Genomic DNA, 26562 nt, shown 5'->3' with positions numbered 1-26562 from the left:
ACCTTGCTGCTGATTTCTAGTGACCTTATACTGTCTAACCCAACATTTGGAATTTCTCCCACATCTTTCCACCTTGTCCTTTTGTCTCTACTTGGGCCACGAGGATGATCAGGGGACTGGAGTACCTCCCATATGAAGATAGGCTGAGGAAGTTGGGGCTGTTCAGCTTGGAGAAGGGAAGGCTGTGTGGAGACCTCATAGCAGCCTTCCAGTACCTGAAGGGGGCCTATAGGGATGCTGGGGAGGGACTCTTCGTCAGGGACTGTAGTGATGACAGGACAAGGGGTAACGGGTTAAAACTTAAACAGGGGAAGTTTAGATTGGATATAAGGAGGAAATTCTTTCCTGTTAGGGTGGTGAGGCACTGGAATCGGTTGCCCAGGGAGGTTGTGAATGCCCCATCCCTGGGATGGTTTAGTGTGAGGTGTCCCTGCCCATGGCAGGGGGGTTGGAACTAGATGATCTTGAGCTCCTTTCCAACCCTAACTATTCTATGATTCTATTCTATGATTCTAAGATGGAACTGGAGTTCATGCCTTCTGCATGTTACCAATATAACAACAATAAGAGCATCAGGAAAGTGGGACGTCCTTAATCAATTAAGGAGAGAACCCATAAGATTTCTGAGTTAAGATTTGCAAGAGATAACAGAAGTACTGGGTATTCCAGTAGGAAAACCCTGATCCCACATTATTTACTAATTTTCTCAACTTCCTAGCCTTCTGAAAAGCAGTTTTCTGGTAAATGTAGCAATATGTTCTCCACCCCCATAGCTGCAGGGTTGGGGTATTTTATTAGTTTTAGAATCATATGACTAAGTTCCTTCTCTTTGTAAACTGGAGTTGTAACATATTCGTAAGAGTTATCAAGCATTGTTATTAATAAATAATGCTTTTTTTATTTTTCTGTTCTTAAAGTTTGGTGCTTATTCTCGACCAACTACTGCATTTGCTGCTATATACGCTAAAGGTGGCATTCCGTGCAGGTGGGTAGGCTGTCGTTTATTTTTTTACTAAGTATATGATGGTTAGGTAGAATTACACAGATTGAAATACATCTATTCATGTTTGATCTTTTAGTTAGGCTGTTTGATTCCATTCATTTCCGAAAAGATTTTTGATACATATCCCTTTTCAGAACAGAGAGCAATTTTCCATGTCTTTGAAATTGTCTTCTTGTGGTTCTTGTTTTTTTTTCTTATGTTGTGCGTTAATACCAAAGCTATTTTTTAAAAGTGCAGCTAGGTATTTGCAGGTTTGCTAAAGCTCTTTCATGAAAGAAGTTTATTTCTTCGGATAATGGTGTTTACTTCTCCCTACTAACAAAGACAATAGAATACGTGCCACTTTAGTAAGTAGACATCTTGCAGTCTTTTTTGTCTGGAGTAGTATAATAACATTTCTTGAATGTTTGAATTCTGTAGTTGTCAGCAATATTACATTAACAAAACTACTAGCAATTAATAGTTTGTGGTTCTTTAAGTTACTTTTGTTCATTATATATTTGCCTAGTCAATAAGCACTTTAGTGTTTTGCAAGTGGATGCAAAATTACATAACAAAAAAATCAAGTAATCATTAATGCATGAATATACATGTATAAAATAGTCATTAATACACAGTATTTTATGTATCTTAGGAGTAACTAATGGATTCAAATGTGATTTTCTTTTAGTTTCAATTGACTTCACTTACCAATTGTTATTTGAGGAAAATGTTTATTTATATTTATCAAAATAAGTGACTTTGCAAGGAGAGCATCTTCTGTGTCATTATGAGAGGCATCTATGAATTTTATACTGTTTTTTTCTGATTTCTATGTGATTGGCAGCAGAATTTTGAAAACCGCCATATTTGGAAATAATAATAATTGCAGTGTTAAATACCATTATCCATTTCACTAAGGATGTATTGAAATTGTGTATATAAAATTTTAGTAATATTGCAAACCAATTTGTGATGTATTAAAAGTCAATAGTGTTAGCAGTAAATTATATATTATTATATGTTAATTTGTTAATAATTTATTTTTTATATAGGTTAGTGCATGGATCAGTAAAGCACAGACTGCAATGGGAATGCCTTCCTGAAACTGTTCCCTTTGATCCTCTTCTTGTGACATTGGCAGAGGTAAACTCAATTTTCTTGCAGAGTTAGGGATGCAGGATTTCCTAATTGAAAATGGCACTTTGTAACAAGTTAGGCAAGCTATCTCAGACTCACCTCCTAGGGAAGTACAAAAAAAAAAAAAAATAATTGTGAGGATCTTGTATGAATGAAGATGGGCAAGAACATTGCCATTTGTAGTTCTTTAGTTAAGAATATTCTCTGAGCAAAGTTGCAGTGGCTCCACATGGTGGGGTTAGCGTACTTCATGTTTTGAAGTGATGTAATAAAATCTAAACATCTTGCTGGTATGTGCAACTTCTTAATTGTGTTTTTGTTTAAAAGAAGACTCGCTGTTAAGCAAACATGTTTTACATTTGCAACAGGGTCTGAGAGAGACAAAACACCCCTATACGTTTGTTTCAAAGGAGGGTTTTAAAGAATTACTTATGGTTGATGGTGCTACTGAAAAAGCAATTCCCTTATTGCCTCGTCTAGTTCCAGTCTTAAAGGCTGCACTGGTATGTCTTACTCTTCATGCAGACATTTTAATACAGGTTGTTTTGTTGTTGTTTTTCTTTTTTTCTTTTTTGTTGTGCTGGTGAGGACTACATGGAAAATATTAACATAATAAGTCTATTGCATAGGCTTTTGGCTTCCAACCCGAACAATTCTATGATACTCTGATTTGAAAATTCAAAACCTGCTACAAAGATAAACAGAATATGCCAATGAGAAAAAGGGAGGAATACAGTTAAAATCTCTAACGTCATATTCTTAATTTTTTAAACATTTTTAAGTTTTCTACTCATTCAGAAAATAAAGTGAGGTAAAAGTATGGTCCTCAAAAGTAATCTCTTTTGAATCTTTTTCATAACTTTCAGAGCTCTTTTCTGGTTCAGCTTCTTGCTATCCTTCAGTCTACGTGTGTTTTAGTTCTGGTTTTACTGAGGTCACTGAAAGGTTGAAAATTCTTTGTGATCTCAGATCAGAAGTGTAACAGAAGATCAGAATTGTGTGTTATGAGTATCTTTGGTTCAGTTTGGAAGACAAATTAGAAAAAAATATTCTTATGTGTTCTTCCCATTACTGTTATTCATCTGGTAATTTTCACTGCTGCACTACTTTGGTATAAAGTCTTGTTAAACCTTCTACTACACAAGTAGCCAATGACTTCTAACTAACAAGAAAATGTTTGGGGCCCAAATGTCAGAGTGGAAAATAACTTTAAATAAAGGTCAGTATTAGTACAAGAACAAAATAGATTGTTGTGAATCAATTTCTCTGCTAAGGGAAGAGTGAAATAACTAAACCATTAGAGAACTCAGGTATAGAAGAACCTTCCAGTGGGAGTAATAAGAATGACAGAGCACCCTAGAAGTAGATAAGAGCCTGAGCACTGCTGCAGGTGACAGAACTGGCAAGGGACTAAATTAATTGAGCCAGAAAGTCATTGGCTCCTGTGTTTCTCCAACAAAGACAATTATTGTTAAGTATTACATAGATTCAGGGTACTGAACCATTATATTTGTAACTAAAATGTGATCTCCCAATTTCAACATATCAGTATTTGAAAGGCTCTTTCTAATATGCTGGGAGCACTGAAGTTGTTGGTGTAGTAAACTGTTTGGTTTACATGCCAAATTTTTTATTTCATGATTAATAAATTATTAGTTTCCTTGTTTCAAAATAAAGGCAAGAATTTCACTGACATTTTATGGATAATTTTGTACTCTAAAAATACATGGTTTTTAAATGTTACCTCTAGATACTAATACTGTTACATTGTACTTGATTTCTAAACTTGTAACATTATAGCAAGTAGCAGTTACACAGTAATTTTGATTTTTAAAAATAACTTGTGCATTTGTCTGAGTATTGCTAATGGAATTTTTCTTTCCCCCTCTGGAGGCCCATTCAGATGATGAAGTATTTGGAAGAGGATTGGATGCTTTAGTTCAACTGAGTGCTGTGGTTGGCCCGTCACTTAATGATCATCTTAAGCATCTACTCACAAATGTAAGTTTTTACTGCTATAGTAAAATATGATCTGTATTTTTATGGTACTTTCATTGGGATGTTTACTATAATATCTGCATAGATACAGTACAACTCAACAGTTCCATGAAAAACAAGCTTCATGTATTCCCCTGTGTAAGTCCATAATGCTTTAATAATATGGTGACTTATAAAGTTCAAGCAAGGTTCAAAAACTGTTGTTAACATAAATTAGATAATAGCGGAAGATAAAAATAATAAAAAGATGCAGCTTCAAGCCTGAGGTGAAATAGCGGCTGTGTTTTGAAGGGAAGTTTATGTTCAATTTTGCATTTGAAGTGTGAACATTTTAAAAGATCAGTGAAAGTTCAATAAATTAAGCAAATATTCCCACTTCTTTCAGATGAGAATTTTGCACAAGAAAATTTTCATTAAATAAAATTAGAGGGGGATTATGGAAAGTATTTTTATATTGAGTCCTTATGTAGACATCCTTCCTCTGTCAGACAGGCTTGTCATGGTTTCATTTAGCCTTCTTCCAAAGTGTGTTTTTACAGCAAAATAAAAGGACCTTTTAGGCATCCAGTGCAGAAAGGAGAAATTGCAGGAAGCTGTTTTTTATTGGGGTTTTTTTATCATTTGCACGATATGCAAATGATAAATGATATGCACGATTTGCATTTTTCAGTGCATATGAAAAATGTGTAAACTTTTCATCTGGACAACACTTTAAGAATTACTTTTTATAAGTTGATAGGTCTTTAAAATTTGTTTGATGAAAGAAAAAAGAAGTATTTGTTGGCGAACAGATGAGCTTTCTTTGAATTAAAGTTTCTCATCACTTAACGTTTTATTCCTTTTACCTTCACTGAGTTCCATACTTTGACATCAGTGACAAGCTATAAAGTAGTTCGTTTTCATCTTTATTTCATCTTATCTGTGGAAATTTAAATAAAATAGAATTATATTGGCCTCTTTGCATCTACTGTACTATATTGTGCAACTAACCTTTTTATTTTACATTTCCAATAGCTTTCAAGGAGATTAATGAACAAGAAATTTAGAGAAAAAATTACTGTTGCTTTACAGAAGTTGGAGCAATATGGTGGGAAGGTGAGCTGATCTCATGACTATTCTGTACTCTTCACATTTGAATGCAACTTTGCCAAAACAGCTTCCGTCTCTGGCTTTCAGATTCACCCCATTCTGAAAACTGCTTATTTTTACATGTCACTACTATTCATATAGCATAAAACACAGAATTTTGCACTATGGCAATCAGCTGAGCTGTGTTCCAGTCCATAGTGAAAGAGTTATTTTAGTCTGTTGATACATTGAGTTTTAGCAGAAATGACATTAAATCTAGTCTGGATAATCCATATCCTGACAGTTAGGCTTCGTTGTCACCCATTATTTATATTTCACAGAATCACAGAATCCCAAGGGTTGGAAGGGACCTCAAAAGATCATCTAGTCCAACCCCCCCGCAAGAGCAGGGTAACCTACAGTACATCACACAGGAACTTGTCCAGGCGGGCCTTGAATATCTCCAGTGTAGGAGACTCCACAACCCCCCTGGGCAACCTGTTCCAGTGCTCTGTCACTCTTACAGTAAAGAAGTTCTTCCTGATGTTAACGTGGAACTTCCTATGCTCCAGTTTACACCCATTGCCCCTTGTCCTATCACTGGATATCACTGAAAAAAGCCTAGCTCCATCATCCTGACACCTACCCTTTACATATTTGTAAACATTGATGAGGTCACCCCTCAGTCTCCTCTTCTGCAAGCTAAAGAGACCCAGCTCCCTCAGCCTCTCCTCATAAGGGAGATGTTCCACTCCCTTAATTATCTTTGTGGCTCTGCGCTGGACTCCTTCAAGCAATTCCCTGTCCTTCTTGAACAGAGGGGCCCAGAACTGGACGCAATATTCCAGATGCGGCCTCACCAAGGCTGAGTAGAGGGGGAGGAGAACCTCTCTTGACCTACTAACCACACCCTTTCTAATGCACCCTAAGATGCCATTTGCCTTCTTGGCCGCAAGAGCACATTGCTGGCTCATGGTCATCCTCCTATCCACCAGGACCCACTTTTCATTTGTATTTTCCATTGTTTTAATCTCTGAGCAGGAAATTCAAGAGAATGTCTCAGTAAAATATTCCAAGGGATCCATATATACATAGGAAGTTGCATGGCTGGACTCTTACAGAACAGCACACCAAGCCCCATTCAGGAGACCTCTATTTTTTGGAGCAAGTGCACATACATGTGGATTCCTGCCTATAACATTTGCTTGGAACATTTTATTGTCCTTGGTGGGAAGTTTATACAAACTTAGCAGTTAAAAGAAATACTTGCTGCTCTTTCTTGAAAATTCTCCTTTTCTCTAGAAAGACTTTTTTCCCTCCAGGGTTTGAACTGGTGTGACAAATGGATTAGTTGTGTGGGGTAAGATCTAGGATGCCTAAGTCCTTACTCCAAGTAAAGCATTGCAACACTTCTTAGAAAGTTAGTTAATGCTTATGTTGAAGAGTAAAACTTGTGAGGTCCTTGTACAGTAGGGTAGGCTAGTTGTCTATGAAGAATGATCCAGGAATTCACCAAATGTCAACTAGTAAATAGCTTCCTTCCTTTTCTGGAATATTGACACCTGAGTCGGGCTGGATGCAGGCTATGTGTTCCTTTCTTTTTGTGAGCCTACATACTTTTCTCAACAGGATTTACTCTGTCTAAAAGAGACTTTTTGCTGTTATTGATGATGGCTGACTATTCCCTCTAATAGCTTATTATGGAGGTCATTTACTTACTGTGGAAATCAGATAGTCACATTCCAGCCCACCTTGGTTAACCTAGAGGTTAGATCTACAATTTCTATAAATTAAAAATCAAATATAAAAAAAAATCTTTAAGTAGCAGATGGAAGATATATTTCTGCTGAACACTGTTGCCATTTTTGTCGTGTTATACGTGTGCAAAGAGAGAAGAAAAAAGAGTATTGGCTTGGATATTCATGCAGAAGAGAAAATATTGGCTTTCTTGACCCTATGAAAACTTGCATGTATTATATTAAATGGTCATTGGTAAAGAATAGGAGTAGCCTAAAGAGTAGGGACCATAAATATAAGTCTACCAGTTCTAAGCTTGTACTTCATTTTCTGTGTGTGTGCGTGTTCTCATGTTCATTTAAGGGCAAAAGCAGTGTTTGTATTATAGACCTGAAAAACATCACAACAAATAAAGCAGCAAGAGAGTTTTTTATTTAAATGAAGTGAGACAGGAAAAGGAAAACTGCATCTCATCTTGATGACCTGAAAATTCAGTTCTAGATAATGTAACTAATCCAGAGAATCACTGACCTCCAATTCTTCTGTCTGTCCGCTGATTTATTGTAGTCTTACCATTTTTGTAAGTAGATCTTTCTGTAAGTCTTTTAAAAAAATACTATAATAAGATAAACTGGAAACAAACTCCTAAGTTGTGATTGTACTCACTATTATATAATACAACTAACGAATTTATAAAATTTCTATTCTACTTTGGTTATAATGTATATGATTCTTACTTTTATTGGAAGGCCCTTCCAGAGTATTACTTCTCTGTTTAAAAATCCATATTATTTCATGTCTATATTTATGCCCAGTTTTATGTATGAATTTGCATGTTTACTCTCCAGCATTAGCAATTACAGTGGTCCATTTTTTCAGTTCATTGTTTTCAGCATTTTTGATAGTAAATTTCTCAGCAAATAGCAACTTTTCATTTTTTTACGATTTGATAATAATGAAGATAACTAAGTAAAAGTTGTGAATTATACAATTTATAGAGACTATATGAATACTGTCATATGTAGTACTAGTGCTTCTTGTTTCGATTTGTTTTATTTTCTCAACAGGCAACTGTGGCTATCATCAAATCTAAAATTCCAACGTATTGTTCCATCTCCTCTTGAACAAGAAAACTGTAGCAGTTTGTACTGTAAGGTGAAGTTTGGAAAGAAACTGCCTGTGAATGTCACTGACACTTATTTGGGGTATGATATACTCTCTTAAAATAATCACAACTTCTTAGTATGATGGAGAGTGGGAAAAGTCCTATCAATTTATGAGTATGTAAAAAAGTTATGAATATTATTATATGTATGAATATGTAAAAAAAGTCTATATTGGCTGCTTTTTGCATATGCATTGTGCTTACAATGACATTGACTAACTGGCTATTATTTCAAAAGCAGAGTAAATATTGATTCTTATTTTGTTGTAAATTACATTGTCCTTTAATATATCAGCAGTTCTTAATGTTTTGTTCATTTGTGTGATGCAAAATAATTTGGCTTTAATTACTAAAATAGTATCTTAGTATTATATATGTACACCCACTTTTCAGACACGTAACTTATTTTGTGCTGCAGGCACAGCTGATGCATTTTTGGTTCATCAGGATTTACTGGGTTAGATGTAAAGCTATGAGAAATAATCTGGACTTCTTGAGAGTCAGCTTTTAAAGGTATGAATAAGAATACACTAAACAGGTGGCGTGCAGTGCAAAACTGAACTTGCTGAGTGCATTCTCAGCACATTGTTTTGAGAAGCTGGAGAAGCTCTGGAGAACACAGTGCAGAGGCATCATGTTGCTCCATATTGCCACAGCCTAGGTTTTGCTCAACCAATCATTTCCAGTTAGCTTTGGGCCTACTGAATATAAGCTAGATGTATCAGGCATCTTTGGAGTATTTACATTGTGCGCCCTTTGCATTGAGTTCTGTAATGCCACAGATATGCTTAAGACCAGCCTGTGAATTCAGCACCAGACAAGCTAATACACTTCTGAATGTAGAAGCTATAAAACCCCCCCCATGAGTTAAAGACAATAAAAAGATTGCAGAAGTCAGCTTACCTGGCTGTCAAGCCTTGTAGGGGGCAGCATTTCTCCATGAACATATTTGAACTTGATAATAAAATAATTCCTAACATGTCTTGTAATAAATACCATTCAGGGTTCTCTGTGAGGGAGAGCTGGCAGAGTAACAATATATGCCACAAAACTTTTTTTCCCCTGAGGAAAACTAAATTCCGGAATTTAAATTTATTTTTTAAAGGTTGTGTTTTGTTGTTTGGGGTTCTTTTTTGTCATCAGAAGATACTATTTCATGTGCTATTAAAAAAGTTTGTTGTATGAGCATATGAAAGTAATTTCAGATTTTGTTTTTAAATTACCACTGCTTGGCTAAATTAAATTTACTTCAGGACCATGCTAAGATCAGAACTGTGCAGGAGCAAGATCTATGTATTTAAGCCTCTTAAAAAAATTAATCTTGTTGGTAAAAATGTTTAATTTGAAGAAATACAAGTATTTGCTTAACAACTTAAAGAATTGATCATGCTGCTCATTTTTCTTCATGTTTATTTTATTTTTTTTAACAAAATGTGCACACTTAGTTTACACAAACACACTACAGCAGATTTCAGGTGTACATGTATTGTACTACTCTTATCCTACACTGGTGATAGCAGAGCAGCCTTCAACATGCCTCTAACGTCCCATCTCTACACCAGAATAGATACCTGATTTATTTTTCCAAAGAATTCACTCGCAACATTCTTTCTATTTCATTAATCCCCTTTCACATTTTCTGCAGCAATGTCACAACGAAGATTGGCCTATATCTAATAGCATTTCATCTCTTTTGAAGAAATCTCTGTGGACTGTGTATCTTAAAAATTACATGAATAGGGGGGCAGTATTATATTTAGGTATATATTTTTATAGAAAAGTCTTTCCAGGTTCAGAATTAATCTAGCTCCAATCTTAATGAAGATGTGATCCTAAAAAAAATGTAATGCATTTATTACACATAGATGATACTGTATAGCTGAAGTTTCCCATTTTTCTTGATTCTGTCTCATAATTAAAGATATAGCAGAAAGCTGATACAGATGTTAGCCTGTCTAGCAATCAGTCATTATTAATATATGCTACTACATAGTAATATTCATTCTGAGCACTGAGGCAGGATGAAAGATTCCAAAGTTCATGCCTTTTTCTTCATTAAAGGCAGAAAGACACATACTCATGAAAACAGTTTTGGGTTTCTTCATGAAAAATTGAAGTTGGAAGATCCTTAATTTTAAGCAAAGAACTTTGCAGACACGTTGAAGAAGAATTAGAAATACAGTATGTAGGACTCCTCTCATGATAAATTAAATGCAGATTCATTAGTTAAGTGTGATTGATAGAAGCTTACTCATATTTGTTAAGGAGTATATCTACCTATAAGCAATGTCTTTTTTGTTCTACAGCAATTCTTCATTTCAAGTTACCTATTTCGTTAGGTTTGGAGGGTTTGGTTTTTTCTTCATAGAAAAGCAAGTCAAAGGTGGAAGGCAATAGCAGCATGATGTGCATTGCACTTTAACTCAAAGTATTATTTAAAAACTGAGGACTACACCATACAAATGTGGAAAACAAAAAACAAACATGGTAATGCCTCTATATAAATAAGAAGCTAATATTTGAGAAATACACTCAGACATCTGGAGCTTAATCCAATACAAATGAGTAGCAAAACTCAGAATATTTAGTTAATCTCCTTGTCATAGTATCTATTTTATCAATGTGTTGGAATTATAATAATGTAAGGTCTTATTTTGTTTGGGTTTGGAGTGAAAACATGACTTTGCAGAGCAATCTTATTAACTAACTAGCCACTGCTGAAGTGCTAAATTGTATAATTTAAAAATTTTTTGGGGGGAAAAGTTTATAATAAAAAATTTATTTGCATAATACGTCTCAGTGTAAAGCTGAGTAATTTTATTTATGATAAAGTGGAAATCCATCTTTTAGATAATATTGCAGAATAACATATTTGTCCATTAATTGTAGACCTAATGTCTTCATTAAATCACATTTTCAAAGAGCTGCATGGATCGCATTATGTTCTCGTCCTGTAAAAAAAGAAGACAATAAACCAAAAATTATACACCATTACAAATATAGTTGGCCAGTATCTATAGTGCAATGGGGTAGAGCTAACTGTATTTTAGTTAATGCTAACATTATTTTTGAGCTTGTTTGGAGAAATGGTTAGGAGAAAAAGGCTGGTAATGGATCTATGCTTAAATAGGTTTGTGTATATATTAATTAAACTAAAACTATTCTATCAATAATGCAATAGCATGTTAAGACAGTTAAGTCTGCAAGTTTTTGGCGGTTACAAGTTTATATGCAGTATAACAAAACACATATAGACAATAAATACCCAAGGAATAGTTGTACCTCAAGCGTGAATACATACATGAAATTTCTAGTCCTGTGTATCGCACACAGGAGCCTTCTTGCAAATCTACTGCATTCTATTGCATAGCTAGGGGTGGCTCAGATCTAAATGTGCATCTTTGCATGAACTGAAGGGTCAGTCAGTTCCATCACAACACTCTGACTCCTCAGCTAAGATTTTCTGTGTGCTCACACTGAAAGATGTTTCCCATGCTACTTCTGCTTTCTAATTACTTTGCATTAGGTGGGTAACAAACCCTTTGACACCCGGGTTCTGCATAATACTTTCCGATGCATCGCTATGTACTTTGGTTTTATCAGTAACTAACTCAGCAAAGCAGTCAGCAAAAATTTTTTTTTGTAAAAAAGATATACCTTTCAATGTATAGAATAAACAGTTTACTTGTAGTAGCCCATATTTGGTGGTGTTTTTGGATCAACAGTTGGTAGTACAATAAAAGAGATATTCAATACAAGAGTATATTACATGCTCATTTACAATTTGCTGGTCCCCAATGTAATAATCTTCTCTCTTAATTTTAGTGCAAACCCTTTAGTACTTGGAGAGATAATCTAGCTATCTTTAATTCCAGAGAGTGAAAAGACTGAATTTCATACACTGTTTTAGGAAGTTTCATGAAAGAGGTGTATGAAACCCCCACTTGGGAAAGTTGTCTCATGCCATTCTCCTATGTAGGCTTCCTGTACATTAATGTCCCAATAACACATGTTCAGTATCCATTTCCAGATAAATTATTCACTGTTCAGTCTAGTGGATGAATTGCTTTATAGAAATGTCAAGTCTGAGTAATTTTCTTAATTTATGTTATGAAACATGCACAGTGGGGTTTTTCATCTTTGATCCTGTATGTCATCTCATGTGATGTTGCTGTAAGAAGTAATTTGTGCACTATTTTGTGCTCCTGAAGTAACTTATGAAAGCAGTAATACATAATTTTTTTTTTTAAAGAAGATTAATGAATAAAAAACTTGTATAGGAAATTTACTGTATTGCTGGAAATTAACTATTAAACTAACTTTTTTCCCACTACACTGTTTTGAAACACCAATGCACTGTTGAAGATAGCTGACTAATGTAATGTTAAAGTTTGGTTTAACTGAGGGAATTTGTCATTTAATTGTTTACAAATGTTTTTTGGCAACTAACATTGGCAACTAAGCTCAACGTGCCAAGCAAGCAACACTAATACAGAAAGTGTTTTGAAACTTCCTAACAATTTTATATGTATCATAACTAATCATAGAGTCGTACCATAGAATGGTTAGGGTTGCAAGGGTCCTTAAAGAAAGACCATCTAGTTCCAACCCCCTCAGGAATACCTCAAAGCCCCGTCCAACCTGGCCTTCAATACTTCCAGGGATAGGGCAACCACAACTTCACTGGGCAACCTGTTCCAGTGCCTCATCACCCTCATGGTGAAGAACTTCTTGCTAATATCTAATCTCTTTCAGCTTAGAGCTATAACGAAACTAGGTTTTCTAAAATCAGCTCTATATTCAGGTTTGCTGTTTCCATATGGATAGACTTCCAGTGCCCTTCCTTCAGTCAAATGGGAACAGTCTTCACAAGAAAATACAGGCTTCTATTTGGAACAAGGTGACTTTTAGTAGCTTTTTATTCCATCTTCAAAAAAGAAAAAAAAGCAGATGCTTGCATCAGAATCCTTTGGCAAGTATATCCTTCTCATTTGTCCCCTTTTTTTAGTACATTTTTCTAAACAATTTTTTTGTCATGGATTTGTTTAATGATTCCTAACTCAAGACATTAGGAAGTGTTAGTGCATATGAAAAGATAGTCCATATGACACACAAAACATGAATCAGTGAACTTTCCTAGGTCGGACACAACTTTTAAGCCGACTTCGAAGTTTGCCTTAGTGAAGTTTGAGATTGCTCATTTGTTATAATTTAAGGCTAGCCCAGACCATCAGCACTGTGTATGGAATAGGTTACTCCTGCAGAAAATATCTATCCCAGAAGCCTTTTTATTATTAAGACCTTTACGTCATTCAACCTGACATTCGCCTATGCACCACGCATGCCTTAGTCCTTTGCCTCTGTAGTAGTGCTGCTGTAGATAGGAAGCAATGCCTGAGTCAGAGCATTTTCCACCAGCACCAAGCAGTGAAAGGAGGAAGGTGGGGAACTGAAGAGCACCTCACCCTCAAGTTACCGAACTTCTGTTTCCCAAGACCTCTCTCTGCTGTTTGGTACCTTATACAAAGCAGGACACAGAACACCTGCTTTTGCGGGCTCAGTCAAGCATACTTAGGGCCGTTTTTGCTGTGGGAGCAGCTAGACTCCTGGAGTCTGAATGGCAGACTGGCATTCAAGCACATGGGTAGGGAGGGCAGGGAAATCAGGTCATACACATTCCCTGTCCAGATAGAGGGATGATTAGGGGAAGCACTTTTGCTGTCCTCACTTAACTGTGGGCAAAGAGTGGTCCTTATACCCAGTGACCAGAGACAACCACACTCAAAACCTGAATGATTTGTAAATCCATACTTAACTGTTTAACATTCTCTGAGTGGACAGCCCATTCTTTGTATTGGGACCATGAATTAAGAGTCTTGAACTTGCTGTATACTTCATGCTGTACAGTGCTACTGCAGTGATAGCTGTGCCGAACTAGTACTTAGCACAAAGTACTACATACTTTATTAAAAAGCACGTGTGTATGAGTGGTTAAGAACACACCAGAGACTCCTGATGTTGCAAAAAAATCTCAAGAATCTATCCCAGGAACCTGAAATGAAGTCTCTCTATTCAGAGTGTGTTTACTTTAAGAGCGAGAAGGAACACAACAGAGCATATCTGAATATCATGCAACGTGTCTTTTTAATAAAGTACCACCAGAGCTGTCAAAGCCTAGAGAGCAGCAGGTGTGCTGTGCCACTGTCCTGAACATCCTGATTTTGGTAAGCAACAGTTAATAGAACTAGCAGTGGTGTAGAGAGAGGGCCAAGTGTGATTAAGAGTGTGGACTGGTTTCCCTAGGAGGAAAACCTGAACAAATGAGTACAGCTCAGAAAAGATACTAAGGGAAGGGCAATAACAGCACTATTTTACGTAACATCAGAACATATAGAAAACATAAAAATATTGCATGGTAGGTCTAAAGCACAGGCAAATTCACTACAGAAAGGATCACAGGATCATTTAATTTTGCTTTTGGCATTATTAAATGCTTATGAAAGATGAGACACCTCACTCCTGGAGTGGTGTGACTCACTGCATGCTGAGGCAAGACAGGAACATGAACCTTACCTTTTCAGGTCGGTCTTGTACCTATTAAGATATTAAAAAGAGGTTTTCCTACAGCTGTGTTTTAAAAAGAAGCAGCCACTACTGTCCTTTGTGAAAAATGTAATGTGAAAAATGGTTGAAGCCATGTTAACACCTGAAACAAGTTTCCTGAAGGATTCAGCTTGAATCCTAACCCCAAATCTCATTTCTCAACCAAGTCTTGATACAAGTATGAATTACACACTTTGCAGCTCAGATGTCTTTATAGAAGAACAGGTCTTAGTAGGTAGAGAAATAAGAATTTAGGCAGCAAGATACTTTTGTATCAAAAAACATTGCCACCTTTGAAGTTAAAAGCAAGAGAAGGCAAGTGTCAAGATGAGAACGTTGTCTGTCATGTAGCAGTTTAGAGAACATCTTTCTCACATATACTCTGAATACTCAGAAGAGGTAAAAAAGAAATCTAACAGATGTAAGAACCTGTTGAACCACACTGGAAAAGGAGACCAGGCAATTCCTTACTGAAGGTACTAATTTTCATAAATTAATCACCCAGCCCATCACCATAATTGCTGTCATATCCAGATCAACCTGTCATTTAACTTCCAGAACTTTGCAGACTCTCAGCTGGGAAATGAATCTCTTCTGCATTTCTAATGGTCACTTCGCTTTAGCAGAGCAAGAACAAGACTGACAAGCTAGAGCCACTGCAGTAGAGCACTGCTGACAGTCAAGACATTACCCAGTACCGATTGCTAAGGGTATACAGAATAGCCACAGAATAGCTGTTTCTTTCTTTTCATCCCCCCAAATCAGTGGATTAAAATCAAACAGAATCACTTGTAGGCAGCTGTGCTCATGAGAGCAGCCCCAAGTAATAACTACAGAGGCATATAAAAATAGAACAATTCTAGAGCTTCTTTTCTATTTCCTTTTCACCTTTCCCTATTGCAGATTGTTAAAAATCTTATCACTCACTAACTGCATTTATCTTGCTAGTCTTGCTCTCTCCTGTCTCTTGTCTACTACTCTCGGTATAGAAGTTAAGCAACACACAGAGGCCATATTGCTGGTCTATGTCAGCTTCATATTAATCAGTCAGCCTAGAAAAGGGATCAGTAGGACACTGTAATGATTCCTTATATTTATCACTGTTACAAATAGCATCAGGTTTATTTACTACATCAATTTTGATAATGTATGATTACCTTATCACTGGATCTAACATGACAATTTACAGTACTTAATAACCTCTTATCACACCAGAGTCATCATCATTATTCTGTACTATATCCGGTTTCTTGCATTTTTAGTTGACAAATTAACAGTAGTTCCTTACATTTCTGAAAATACAACTTATCTTTCATTATAACTGCTCCTGGTCTGAGTACAGGCTGTAATTCCTGCTGCAGAAGTTTATTCTCATTCCTGGCTCTAGAGGCAAAGAGCTGCTTTCAGCAGCTGAAGGAAATTAACAGCCACCTGGGTAGTGTAAACACTTGCAACTGATAATCACAATCAGTTCTCACTCCCTTGCCTTGACAAAACTTGCCTGCTGTTAACTCCTGCCATCCAACACTGCAAGTTCCTTGTACTCTCGCTTTTTAAGGCCTTCAGCATGTCATGATTTGCTGGTGGAGAAAACTCCTATAGATGACAAATTTTCAAGCAGTATTAATATTATTGCTATGCCTGTGTGCCAATTGTAAGAGGGATGTGTTCCCCAGCATGGGCAGAAGATAGAAATAAATATTTATCTGAATGTGAAGAAATCTTCTACCATCAGATACAAACAAAGCACTGTTAAAGAGACCAGGGATGCAGACAGTTTTCCTGTGCATAATGACAGCTTGCATATAGCATTTCTTCTAGAGATTCAGGACACAAATTTATTTAGATTGTTCAGTGTTTTTCTGTGATGGTGTACATACATACTCTACCTTGGAAAATACTGCCTCTGGTTATTAGGATTACCATCACTGTCACTCCAGAAATCTGTGTAGCGCTATGATACATCTGACAGCATTAACAGATAAAAGTTCAGTACTTATCACTGGGTACTTACTTTCTGGCAGCTCTCGATGAATTCATCTATGGTAACTACTCCATCTTTATTTTTGTCCATTTTCTGTTGAGAAAGAATAAGAATGTATGTTTATCCTCCTGAAATCCTGTGTAAAACAAGTCCTTTTTATTATCAATTTCAGCTATATGTCAGCCTAAGGAATGACCAGGCCAAAATGCTGTAAAGATGTGGTAAGCGACATTGTAGAATAAGTGTAAGGAGCTTATTGTTGAAAAAGCAAGGTGTGATGTGTAGACCTGAGAAACATGGGACAGAACAACATAGAAGAATAAGGATTATAAAATCGGTAGGATATACAATGTAACATACCTGCTAACAGAGCCAGTTTTTGGCTCTATGTTACACAACCCACCTGGAAAAACGTTTCCACATGTTGTCTAGGTGCATCCTCCTTGAGAATAGGATAGGTGCATTTTCCCATCATATCATATATTGCTTTCATGATATCAAGCATTTCCTGAAGAAAAAACAATATGTCTGTGTAACGTAAGGTGCATTGTAGATACTGCTTTAATGCAGAACACAAAAATTATTTTAGGATTTACATTTTAGAATAAAATTTTGACATTGTGCCTGTCATTTTGTATCTGAACAGCTTCAAGGAGGAGCTACTATGTTCCGATGTTCCTAGAAATTCTAGTGTGTTTGTTCAGTTTTCATAGACACGCTTCTTAAATACATGCAGGTGTATAATTTTGATTTTAAATGGATTGTGGGAAGAATCTCCTGAGGTCTTGTTAAGAAAACTAAACAGAAGAAGTTCTGTAACACCAAGTGAATGGTCAAAACACATCAGCTTCTTACAACTGAGTTTTTCATAGAGAAAACAGAAACACCCATGCATACACTTGCACATAAGCATTCTTCCTTTTATATCAAAAACTTTGAATTTTGTTCATAGAATGGCTTGTGAAAACTAGAATAATTATAAAAACAAGTCTTATGCCAGTATGCGGCAAAATTATTCTATAGATCACCCTTTTGTAATAATTATGAGGTGATTTTTCTAAAAGTGTAAAATTATGTATAATATTTGCATAAAGACCCACTTTGAAAAAAAGTTCTATTTTTGTGTGTCTTAAACCATGACATTATGAAAGCACTTATTTGGTCCCACTGTAATTTAAGTACATGTTTGAATCCTTCCAGAATAAAAGACGTAGAAATCTTTTGATATAAATTTTGTTTCAAATAAAAATTTTTAGACATAGGTTCATAAAATGAGTAACAATTATGGCCCACATACTCTTTCTGTCCAAATAGCCTACCAGACTAATTTACTCTAGTGACTCTCTGTGCAAGTACATAGGCATAAGTTGAAGCCAAACATTTCCATACCTGAAGAACCATGACCTTTTACATTTTCTGTGAAGAATTCCCCTTTTCAATTTTTATATATGCTTTCAAAATGAGAAAATTGCTTTTTTTTAGCATGTCTAGTTTCATAATATGTTTATTTATTAATCTGTCTAATTTGACAATGAAGCCATTCTTCTTTGAAAGCAAGACTTACATATACAACCTCTATTTTCAGTGATTAGTGTAAAAAGTATGTCTTACCTCTTTAGTTATATATCCATCCTTATTTATATCATACAAATTGAAAGCCCACTTCAGTTTCTCTTGTACTGTCCCTCGGAGTAAAATTGAGAGACCCATAACAAAATCCTAAATAGACAAGAGGTCTTAGTCAGTTTGGGATTGAGCAGTTTTTCACAAACACTCAGCAATCCATAATAATACATTTGTCAGAAGCACAGGTGTCTGGAAAAGTGGGTTGTTTCTATTATTTTTGCTTCACATTAAGTCATAAGGATTGCTGTTTTTTCAAATAATTAACAATCTGAGCACTGTTTGCCATATTCAAAATTAATAAGTAAATTAATTTTCTATAAAATAAGCCATAATTTTCTGTTAGTGGATTTACAGAATCACAGAATCACAGTAAAGAAGTTCTTCCTGATGTTAACGTGGAACTTCCTATGTTCCAGTTTACACCCATTGCCCCTTGTCCTATCACTGGATATCACTGAAAAAAGCCTAGCTCCATCATCCTGACACCTACCCTTTACATATTTGTAAACATTGATGAGGTCACCCCTCAGTCTCCTCTTTTGCAAGCTAAAGAGACCCAGCTCCCTCAGCCTCTCCTCATAAGGGAGATTTTATCCTCTGAAATGCCTCACATAAGCAGTTCCTCAACTTAATACCAGGGAAAAGCAATTCCCATGGTTTAATGGCCCAAAAAATAGCTCAAGTGGCAGTTAGAATAAGCACAGGAGACCAATTTTTGAGAAAACTACTTACTAAGGAACATTAAATTCTTGTTAAATCTATACCTTGTTGGAAGTGGAATATGTGGTCCCAAACGTATTAGAGGAATCTGTTTCAGCCAACATCTGATATTTCATGTATGCTACAGTACACCTCAATACTTAAACCTTTTATCACAGGTATTATAGGGAGTAATATTTATGATGTGTATAACCTTAAAGCTTTTGTGACCCACCAAAGCTCTATTATTGTAGAGCTATTCCACAGAAATAAATTAGACGACTTTTGACATTATATATAGGTTATAGATTTTTGTTTCATAAGTAATACTCTTTAGACAGCACAAACCTTATCTACATTTAGTAAGCATCTTCCAGACAGGGGAAAATATCAACTGGGATGTGCCGTCACCTGTCTTCTGTATTTCTTAGCATATTAACTTTTTTAAAACAATGGTTTTTTTCCTATCTTCTCCCCCTTTCCCATTTGATAAGCTTGTAAACCCATAAATCTGTGAAACTCTCCCCATAATAGGTTGAGCAGAATATGGCAAGAATTTATATCTAAGTATGCACTTCTACATCATTGGTTAAGACATACAAGATGTCTTAGAGTGACATTAAAACAGAGATAATAAAAGCTGAAAAATTTCTTACTGGCACCAGCAAAGTTTATGCATTTCCTTAAAATAGTAACAATGGAAAAGACTGCACTGAGGTTAGACACCAATTACAAAGGTCTGATGTACTACACAGTCAAGTATACCCAATAAAGTGACGCACACACAGATATCATGGCCTCTGGTGATCTAGTAGGGATAGACATCTCCTTTGACAGCTTCAGGCTTCTTAACAATTCAAGTAGTATGTTCTGGATTTGCTCAGCCTGTCATTGGTATATGTGCCCTTTGGGGTAAATGGATACATGAATCTTGAAAGAGTTTTGCACAACTTGTCTACATCTCGATGACTAATTGAGGGTCACAGGGTTAAATCTCCAAAAGCTCTTTAACAATGTACTATTAAGTATTAAAATGTTCAAAAAATTCAGAACAGATTTGATCACATCACAGCATTAGCAATTAACCTTTTTAATTCAGTACTATCTCTTTGAATCTTTTCTGCAGTTTCACATTCTTGATGTGGCTTTTCCTGAAGTCCTTACCAAAGGTCTCCAGTAACTTTATTTCCTGAGAGTTCAGAACTCTGAATTAATTTTTAATTTGGTACCAGCAACATTTTTGCACTTATTCTACTTGAACCATATATATTTTTCTTTTTCTTATTATTTCTCTTTTTTCCTTTCTTTTGCATCACTGCACCACCTGTATGTTAGCTGGCTTCCTGGCATCATTTGTATCCCCATTTGCAAAGCTGCCCTTCTATCACAGGTTTTAAAAACCATGCATAAACCCCCTTGACCTTATGCTGTTTTGCATGGCACTGACTGTCTTTCCAGGTGTGTGCTCTAAACATTGCAAGAATGGGTCTTCTCCTTTCATGTTGCATCAACAATGCTTGAGAATCATACATAGTTCAGTTCAGAAGCATTGACTTCATCTTGAGTGTTGTACAGGAGCCATCTCAGGAACAATAGAAAGGATTTATGGTAAAAGTGGGGGTAACTTTTCTATGTACTTACTTTCATGCAATTGAAGTATACAGAAATAAAATCATATAGAAGCAGAAAATCCGATTCAGTTGACATAGGCAAAATCCACAGGGTATTTTGGACTAGATCCTCAAAGAGAAAAATGTTCTGCATGGTGGAAGGCAATGTATATGTCAGGAGCAATATACCTATGCTAGCTGTTAAGCAAGTAATCCACTGCAGAATGCTGTAGTAAAGCAATGGTGGTAGGGTTAGCAGCTAAGCTCAGAGAGTGTCTGTCTATATGCTTGTTACCATCAACTTAGTGACACAAGAATCAGGCACACCATTTAGAAGGCAACATGAACATGATGCCCCATTAGAGTATCAGAATAGCCAGATGTGCTTTCATTTCTGGTTTAGACAACTCTTCATTAGGAACTGTAGTGGTAGGACGAGGGGTAATGGGTTCAAACTTAAACAGAGGAAGTTTAGATTAGATATAAGGAAGAAGTTCTTTACTGTAAGGGTGGTGAGGCACTGAAATGGGTTGCCCAAGGATGTTGTGAGCGCCCCATTCCTGGCAGTGTTCGTAGGTGGGGTTGGACAGAGCCTTGGGTGGGATGGTTTAGTGTGAGGTGTCCCTGCCCATGGCAGGGGTGTTGGAAGTAGATGATCTTAAGGTCCTTTTCAACACTAACTATTCTATGATTCTATCCTATGATTCAATGTTTCTAACTGATTTTGGAGAGAGGAATTCTACTTATAAAGCCTATTTATTTTGTAAAAGATTCACAGTACTTCTTAGACACTTACATGCCCTAAAGATGCCAACACTGTCTACTGAGAGGGACAGTCCTGCTCAGCTGAGCACCTGATGAGCATGCTAATACCTGTGAAGACCTCCATTAAATGCCAAACTGTCCTGTGCTTAACTTTGATTCTGCAAGAAAGGGGGATGTCTCCCTGAAGGGTGACAGCCTCACCTGTACTGGAGGCTCTCTGTGCTCGCTATCACAACTTGCTCACATTTCCATTCTGCACTACAGCTGTATAGAGCCTCCGGCTATCATTTAGGATTAACTTGCATTTGTTTGGGTTGTTTTTCCTGAAGTAATTATCTCTTAGAAAGGTTGTTGATGACTTTCTGATTGCTTTATCAAATCTTTGGGGAAAACTAGTTCATTAATAAATTAATTTACAAGCTTAATAGTATGCTGCCCATATATCCATAGGAAAGCTTAAAATTATTTCACCTGATCCTTCGTTCAATACCAGAAGTAGCTAGGCAGGCACCTAAATCCATTTTTGGATTTAGATCTTGGGATTTTGGAAAGGCACCAAGTGATGAATGTCAGTCATACAAGCGGTAGAGCCCTGGCATGCACAAAACAAAGAGTAGGAGCTGCTGTTAACAGGAAATATATTTCTTTGTAGCTACAGCTGGTATTAAAATGCTCATGAGATCACTACCATCCTGAGAAAAATTAGCTTATTTCCTACATGACATGAACAGGGCTTTTTGCATTGAACACAGAGAACTGCACTTGTGAACCTCATGAAGTTCAATAAGGCCAAGTGCAGGATCCTGCACCTGGGTCAGGGTAATCTCAAGCACAAACACAGGCTGAGCAGAGAATGGATTCAGAGCAGCCATGAGGAGAAAGACTTGGGGATGTTGGATGACAAAGAGCTCAGCATGAGCTGACAGTGTTCACTTGCAGCACAGAAAGCCAACCACAGACTGGGCTAAATCAAAAGGATCCTGACCAGCAGGTTGGAGAAGGTGATCCTGCCCCTCTACTCTCGTGAGACCCCACTTGGAGTACTGTGTTCAGGTCTGGAGCCACAACAAAAGAAAGATGTGGACCTGCTGGACTGAGTCCAAAGGAGGGGCAAGAAGATGATAAGAGAGCTGGAGCACCTCTCCTATGGAGACAGGCTGAGAGAGCTGGGCTTGTTCAGTCTGGAGAAGGCTCTGGGGACATCTTAGAGCAGCTTCCAGTGCCTAAAAGGGACCTACAAGAAATCTGGAGAGGGATTTTTTTACAAGGGTATGAAGGGACAGAACAAGGGGGAATGGCTTTAAGCTGTCAGAGGGGAGATTTAGATTAGGTATTAGGAAAAAATTCTTCACTGTGAGGGTGGTGAGGCACTGAAGAAGGGTGCCCAGAGAAGCCCCATCCCTGGCAGTGTTCAAGGCCAGGTCGGACAGGGCTTTGAGCAACCTGGTCTAGTGGAAGGTGTCCCTGCCTGTGGGAGTGGAACTGGATGATCTTTAGGGTCCCTTCCAACGCAAACCATTCTAACTATTCATTAAACTGCTATCCTCATGTTACTGCCTTGCAAACAATGACTGTTTATCACTGTAGTGAAATATCAAAGTTGTGTTTGATTAATATCTGAACTGTCCTATCAAACTGAGTTAACATGCTTGTTAATTCATTAATTAATGCAAACTTCTCAGGTAACAATTGAGGAATAAAGGAATCAGAAAATCCTTTGATAAATTCTTTGCTAAGAAGTTAGTTTTGGAGAAACAAATGTAAGTTTGATTTTGTTTTAAAATGTCAAAACCTTTAAACATCTCCATTACATTTAGAATAGTTAGGGTTGGAAAGGACCTCAAGATCATCTAGTTCCAACCCCCCTGCCATGGGCAGGGACACCTCAAACTAAACCATGTCACCCGAGGCTTTATCCAACCTGGCCTTGAACACCGCCAGGGATGGAGCACTCACAACCTCCCTGGGCAACCCATTCCAGTGCCTCACCACCCTAACAGGAAAGAATTTCCTCCTTATATCCAATCTAAACTTCCCCTGTTTAAGTTTTAACCCGTTACCCCTTGTCCTGTCACTACAGTCCCTGACGAAGAGTCCCTCCCCAGCATCCCTATAGGCCCCCTTCAGATACTGGAAGGCTGCTATTAGGTCCCCACGCAGCCTTCTCTTCTCCAGGCTCAACAGCCCCAACTTTCTCAGCCTATCTTCATACGGGAGGTGCTCCAGTCCCCTGATCATCCTCGTGGCCCTCCTCTGGATTTGTTCCAGCAGTTCTACGTCCTTTTTATGTTGAGGACACCAGAACTGCACACAATACTCCAGGTGAGGTCTCACAAGAGCAGAGTAGAGGGACAGGATCACCTCCTTTGACCTGCTGGTCACGCTCCTTTTGATGCAGCCCAGGATACGGTTGGCTTTCTGGGCTGCGAGCGCACACTGCAGCCGGCTCATGTTCATTTTCTCATCGACCAGCACCCCCAAGTCCTTCTCCGCAGGGCCGCTCTGAATCTCTTCTTTGCCCAACCTGTAGCTGTAGCTGGGATTGCTCTGACCCAGGTGTAGGACCTTGCACTTGTCATGGTTGAACTTCATAAGGTTGGCATCAGCCTACCTCACAAGCGTGTCAAGGTCCCTCTGGAATGTATCCCTTCCCTCCAGCGTATCAACCGGACCACACAGCTCGGTGTCATTGGCAAACTTGCTGAGGGTGCACTCAATCCCACTGTCCATGTCAGTGACGAAGATGTTAAACAAGACCGGTCCCAACACCGATCCCTGAGGGACACCACTCGTTACCGGTCTCCAGCCGGACATCGAGCCATTGGCCACAACTCTTTGTGTGCGGCCGTCCAGCCAGTTCTTTATCCACCAAGTGATCCATCCATCAAATTTATATCTCTCCAATTTAGAGAGAAGGATGTCGTGTGGGACAGTGTCAAACGCTTTCCACAAGTCCAGGTAGATGACATCAACTGCTTTACCATTGTCCATCAATTCTGTAGCCCCATCATAGGAGGCCACCAAATTGGTCAGGCAGGATTTCCCCTTAGTGAAGCCTTGCTGGCTGTCACCAAGCACCTTGTTGTTTTTCATGTGCCTTAGCATGCTGTCCAGAAGAATGTGCTCCAAGATTTTGCCAGGCACAGAGGTCAGACTGACTGGTCTGTAATTCCCCGGGTCTTCCATTTTCCCCTTCTTGAAAATGGGGGTTATATTTCCCTTTTTCCAGTTGTCGGGAACTTCACCTGACTGCCATGATTTTTCAAATATGATGGCCAGTGGCTTAGCAACTTCATTCGCCAGCTCCTTCAGGACCCGCGGATGGATTCCATCAGGTCCCACAGACTTGTGCACGTTCAGATTTTGAAGATGGTCTCGAACCAGATCCTCTCCTACAGTGGGCCCAAGGTCTTCATTCTCACAGTCCCTGCATCTACCTTCTAAGACCTGGGTGGTGCTGTCAGAGCCTTTGCCAGTGAAGACCAAGGCAAAGAAGTCATTCAGAACCTCAGCCTTCTCCAAATCCTGCGTAGCCAGTTCTCCCAAAAGCTTCCTCAGGGGGCCTATGTTGTCCCTAGTCTGTTTTTTGTTTGCTATGTACCTGTAGTATCCCTTCCTGTTATCCTTAACATCCCTGGCTAGGTTTAATTCTAACTGGGCCTTAGCCTTCCTAACCTGGTCCCTAGCTTCCTGGACAACATCCCTGTACTCTACCCAGGCCGCCTGTCCTTGCTTCCATTTTTTATAAGCCTCTTTTTTCCTTTGAATTTTCCTCAGCAGCTCCTTACCCATCCAAGGAGGTCTCCTGGCCCTTCTGCTGCACTTCCTTCTAGTTGGGATGCAGCACTCCTGAGCTTGTAGCAGGTGATCCTTGAATATCAACCAAGAGTCTTGGGCCCCCCTGCCCTCCGGGGCTATATCCCATGGAACCTTACTACGCAGGCTCCTGAAGAAGCCAACACCTGCTCTTTTGAAGTCCCGGGCAGTGAGCTTGCTGCACGCTCTTCTCACTGTCCTGGGGATCTCAAATTCAACCAAATTTGGGCACAGCTTTGCACTTTAAGGCACTGAAAATTAGTGAGGTTACTGAGTAACCTTCCCCTCATCAAGATCACATTCAGAATACCCTTAACCTGCAGATACAACAAACTAAACTGATTTGGATATTTGTATGTAGTTGTAATGTGCTTTACATTTGAGTATTGAAGTTAATTAGCCTCAATATTCCTGACTCTATAAATAGGCTCGAGGGCCAGATCTTCATTTTGGTTCAGTTATAAAATTCATGCAGCAAGTGAAAACTTTGCTGTCACATCTGTCTCTGTCTGATTAAAAAAGTTCACTAATAAGCCAAAAGACCTCTTCAATAGCTGGGTCACTAGATTGCCTGAAAGTTTTTCACTGATGTTAAAGCAAAACTAGTTGGCATAACTAATTTTGGAAATAAATTGATGTCAAAATTGATACAATCATGGGATATGGAAATACAGGTTCAAGCAGTTTCATGAGTTTGTTTTTTATGCTACATAAAATGCTTCAGTGGGAGGGCCTGACTCTTATCAGAGCATATATCGATTTAGGGATAACAAAACTCTAAGGACATAGCAGTCTCACCAGGCAATCTCATCCAATGCAGGTATGTGTTTAAATTGTCCTAAAGTCTAACACTTAATTGTTGATGATTGAAAATCTGAGGAAAAAAGAGCAAAAAGATGGAAAAGATTTTCCCTTTTTAATTCCCCACAACTCCAGCTACCACTGCTTCATTAGAAAAATGAGAGTGCAACACCTAAAATGTCACTTACCTACATTCTTTCAGTACCATTTCAGTTTTTCATATCCTTTTTACATAGAAGAGAGTGTTTTCCATAATTAGTTGTTATATTAAATTGTATTTACTCCTACATTTTGATGCAGAAAGTAAATTGGGATGATTATTTATTTCCCAAATTTTCAAATCACTCTCTCTTTCTACCTTTTGTGCTGTTTGGTTGGTTGTTTGGGATTTTTTGGTAGGGGTTTGTGGGGTTTTTTTGTTTTTTTTCTAATAGAAATTAGAAAACTAGAGTGCAGATTGGCATACAAAGAATATGGCACAGTTGCACCTGTGATAAAAAGGAGCAGGAAAAAAATGATGATTGTATTTTTCACATTTCACAATACCTACTTTTCACATTTTGCAGCT

The 26562-nt window shown here is 37.7% G+C and overlaps 2 protein-coding genes across 10 annotated transcripts in view; one reads left to right on the top strand and one right to left on the bottom strand.

Moving 5' to 3' along the window:
* PACRGL (parkin coregulated like) overlaps window positions 1-26562 on the top strand; it is a 33364-nt gene that overhangs the window by 3898 nt on the left and 2904 nt on the right. For 4 of the 6 annotated variants that reach the window (XM_065699829.1, XM_065699809.1, XM_065699819.1 and 1 more), the window contains 6 exons: window positions 918-985; window positions 2038-2128; window positions 2491-2625; window positions 4016-4123; window positions 5135-5215; window positions 7993-8395. In XM_065699829.1, the coding sequence (XP_065555901.1) occupies window positions 918-985; window positions 2038-2128; window positions 2491-2625; window positions 4016-4123; window positions 5135-5215; window positions 7993-8049 (540 nt within the window). In that variant the 3' untranslated portion in view covers window positions 8050-8395. Of the gene's footprint in view, window positions 1-917; window positions 986-2037; window positions 2129-2490; window positions 2626-4015; window positions 4124-5134; window positions 5216-7992; window positions 8396-16849; window positions 16974-26562 lie in introns of those variants that run through there. The other 2 variants (XR_010616833.1, XR_010616832.1) reach the window with 2 other exon arrangements.
* Window positions 9497-26562, bottom strand: part of KCNIP4 (potassium voltage-gated channel interacting protein 4) — a 437792-nt gene continuing 420726 nt past the window's right edge. For all 4 annotated transcript variants that reach the window (XM_065699756.1, XM_065699780.1, XM_065699772.1 and 1 more), the window contains 4 exons: window positions 18289-18396; window positions 17081-17185; window positions 16708-16770; window positions 9497-11041 (listed from right to left, as the gene is read on the bottom strand). In XM_065699756.1, coding sequence (XP_065555828.1) covers window positions 10994-11041; window positions 16708-16770; window positions 17081-17185; window positions 18289-18396 — 324 coding nt within the window. In that variant the 3' untranslated portion in view covers window positions 9497-10993. The remainder of the gene's footprint in view (window positions 11042-16707; window positions 16771-17080; window positions 17186-18288; window positions 18397-26562) is intronic.

The sequence above is a fragment of the Lathamus discolor genome, chromosome 1, assembly GCF_037157495.1.
Source record: "Lathamus discolor isolate bLatDis1 chromosome 1, bLatDis1.hap1, whole genome shotgun sequence".
NCBI lineage: Eukaryota > Metazoa > Chordata > Aves > Psittaciformes > Psittacidae > Lathamus > Lathamus discolor.
Note: the sequence above shows the minus strand (reverse complement) of the source record. Positions and strands in the feature narration are given on the sequence as shown.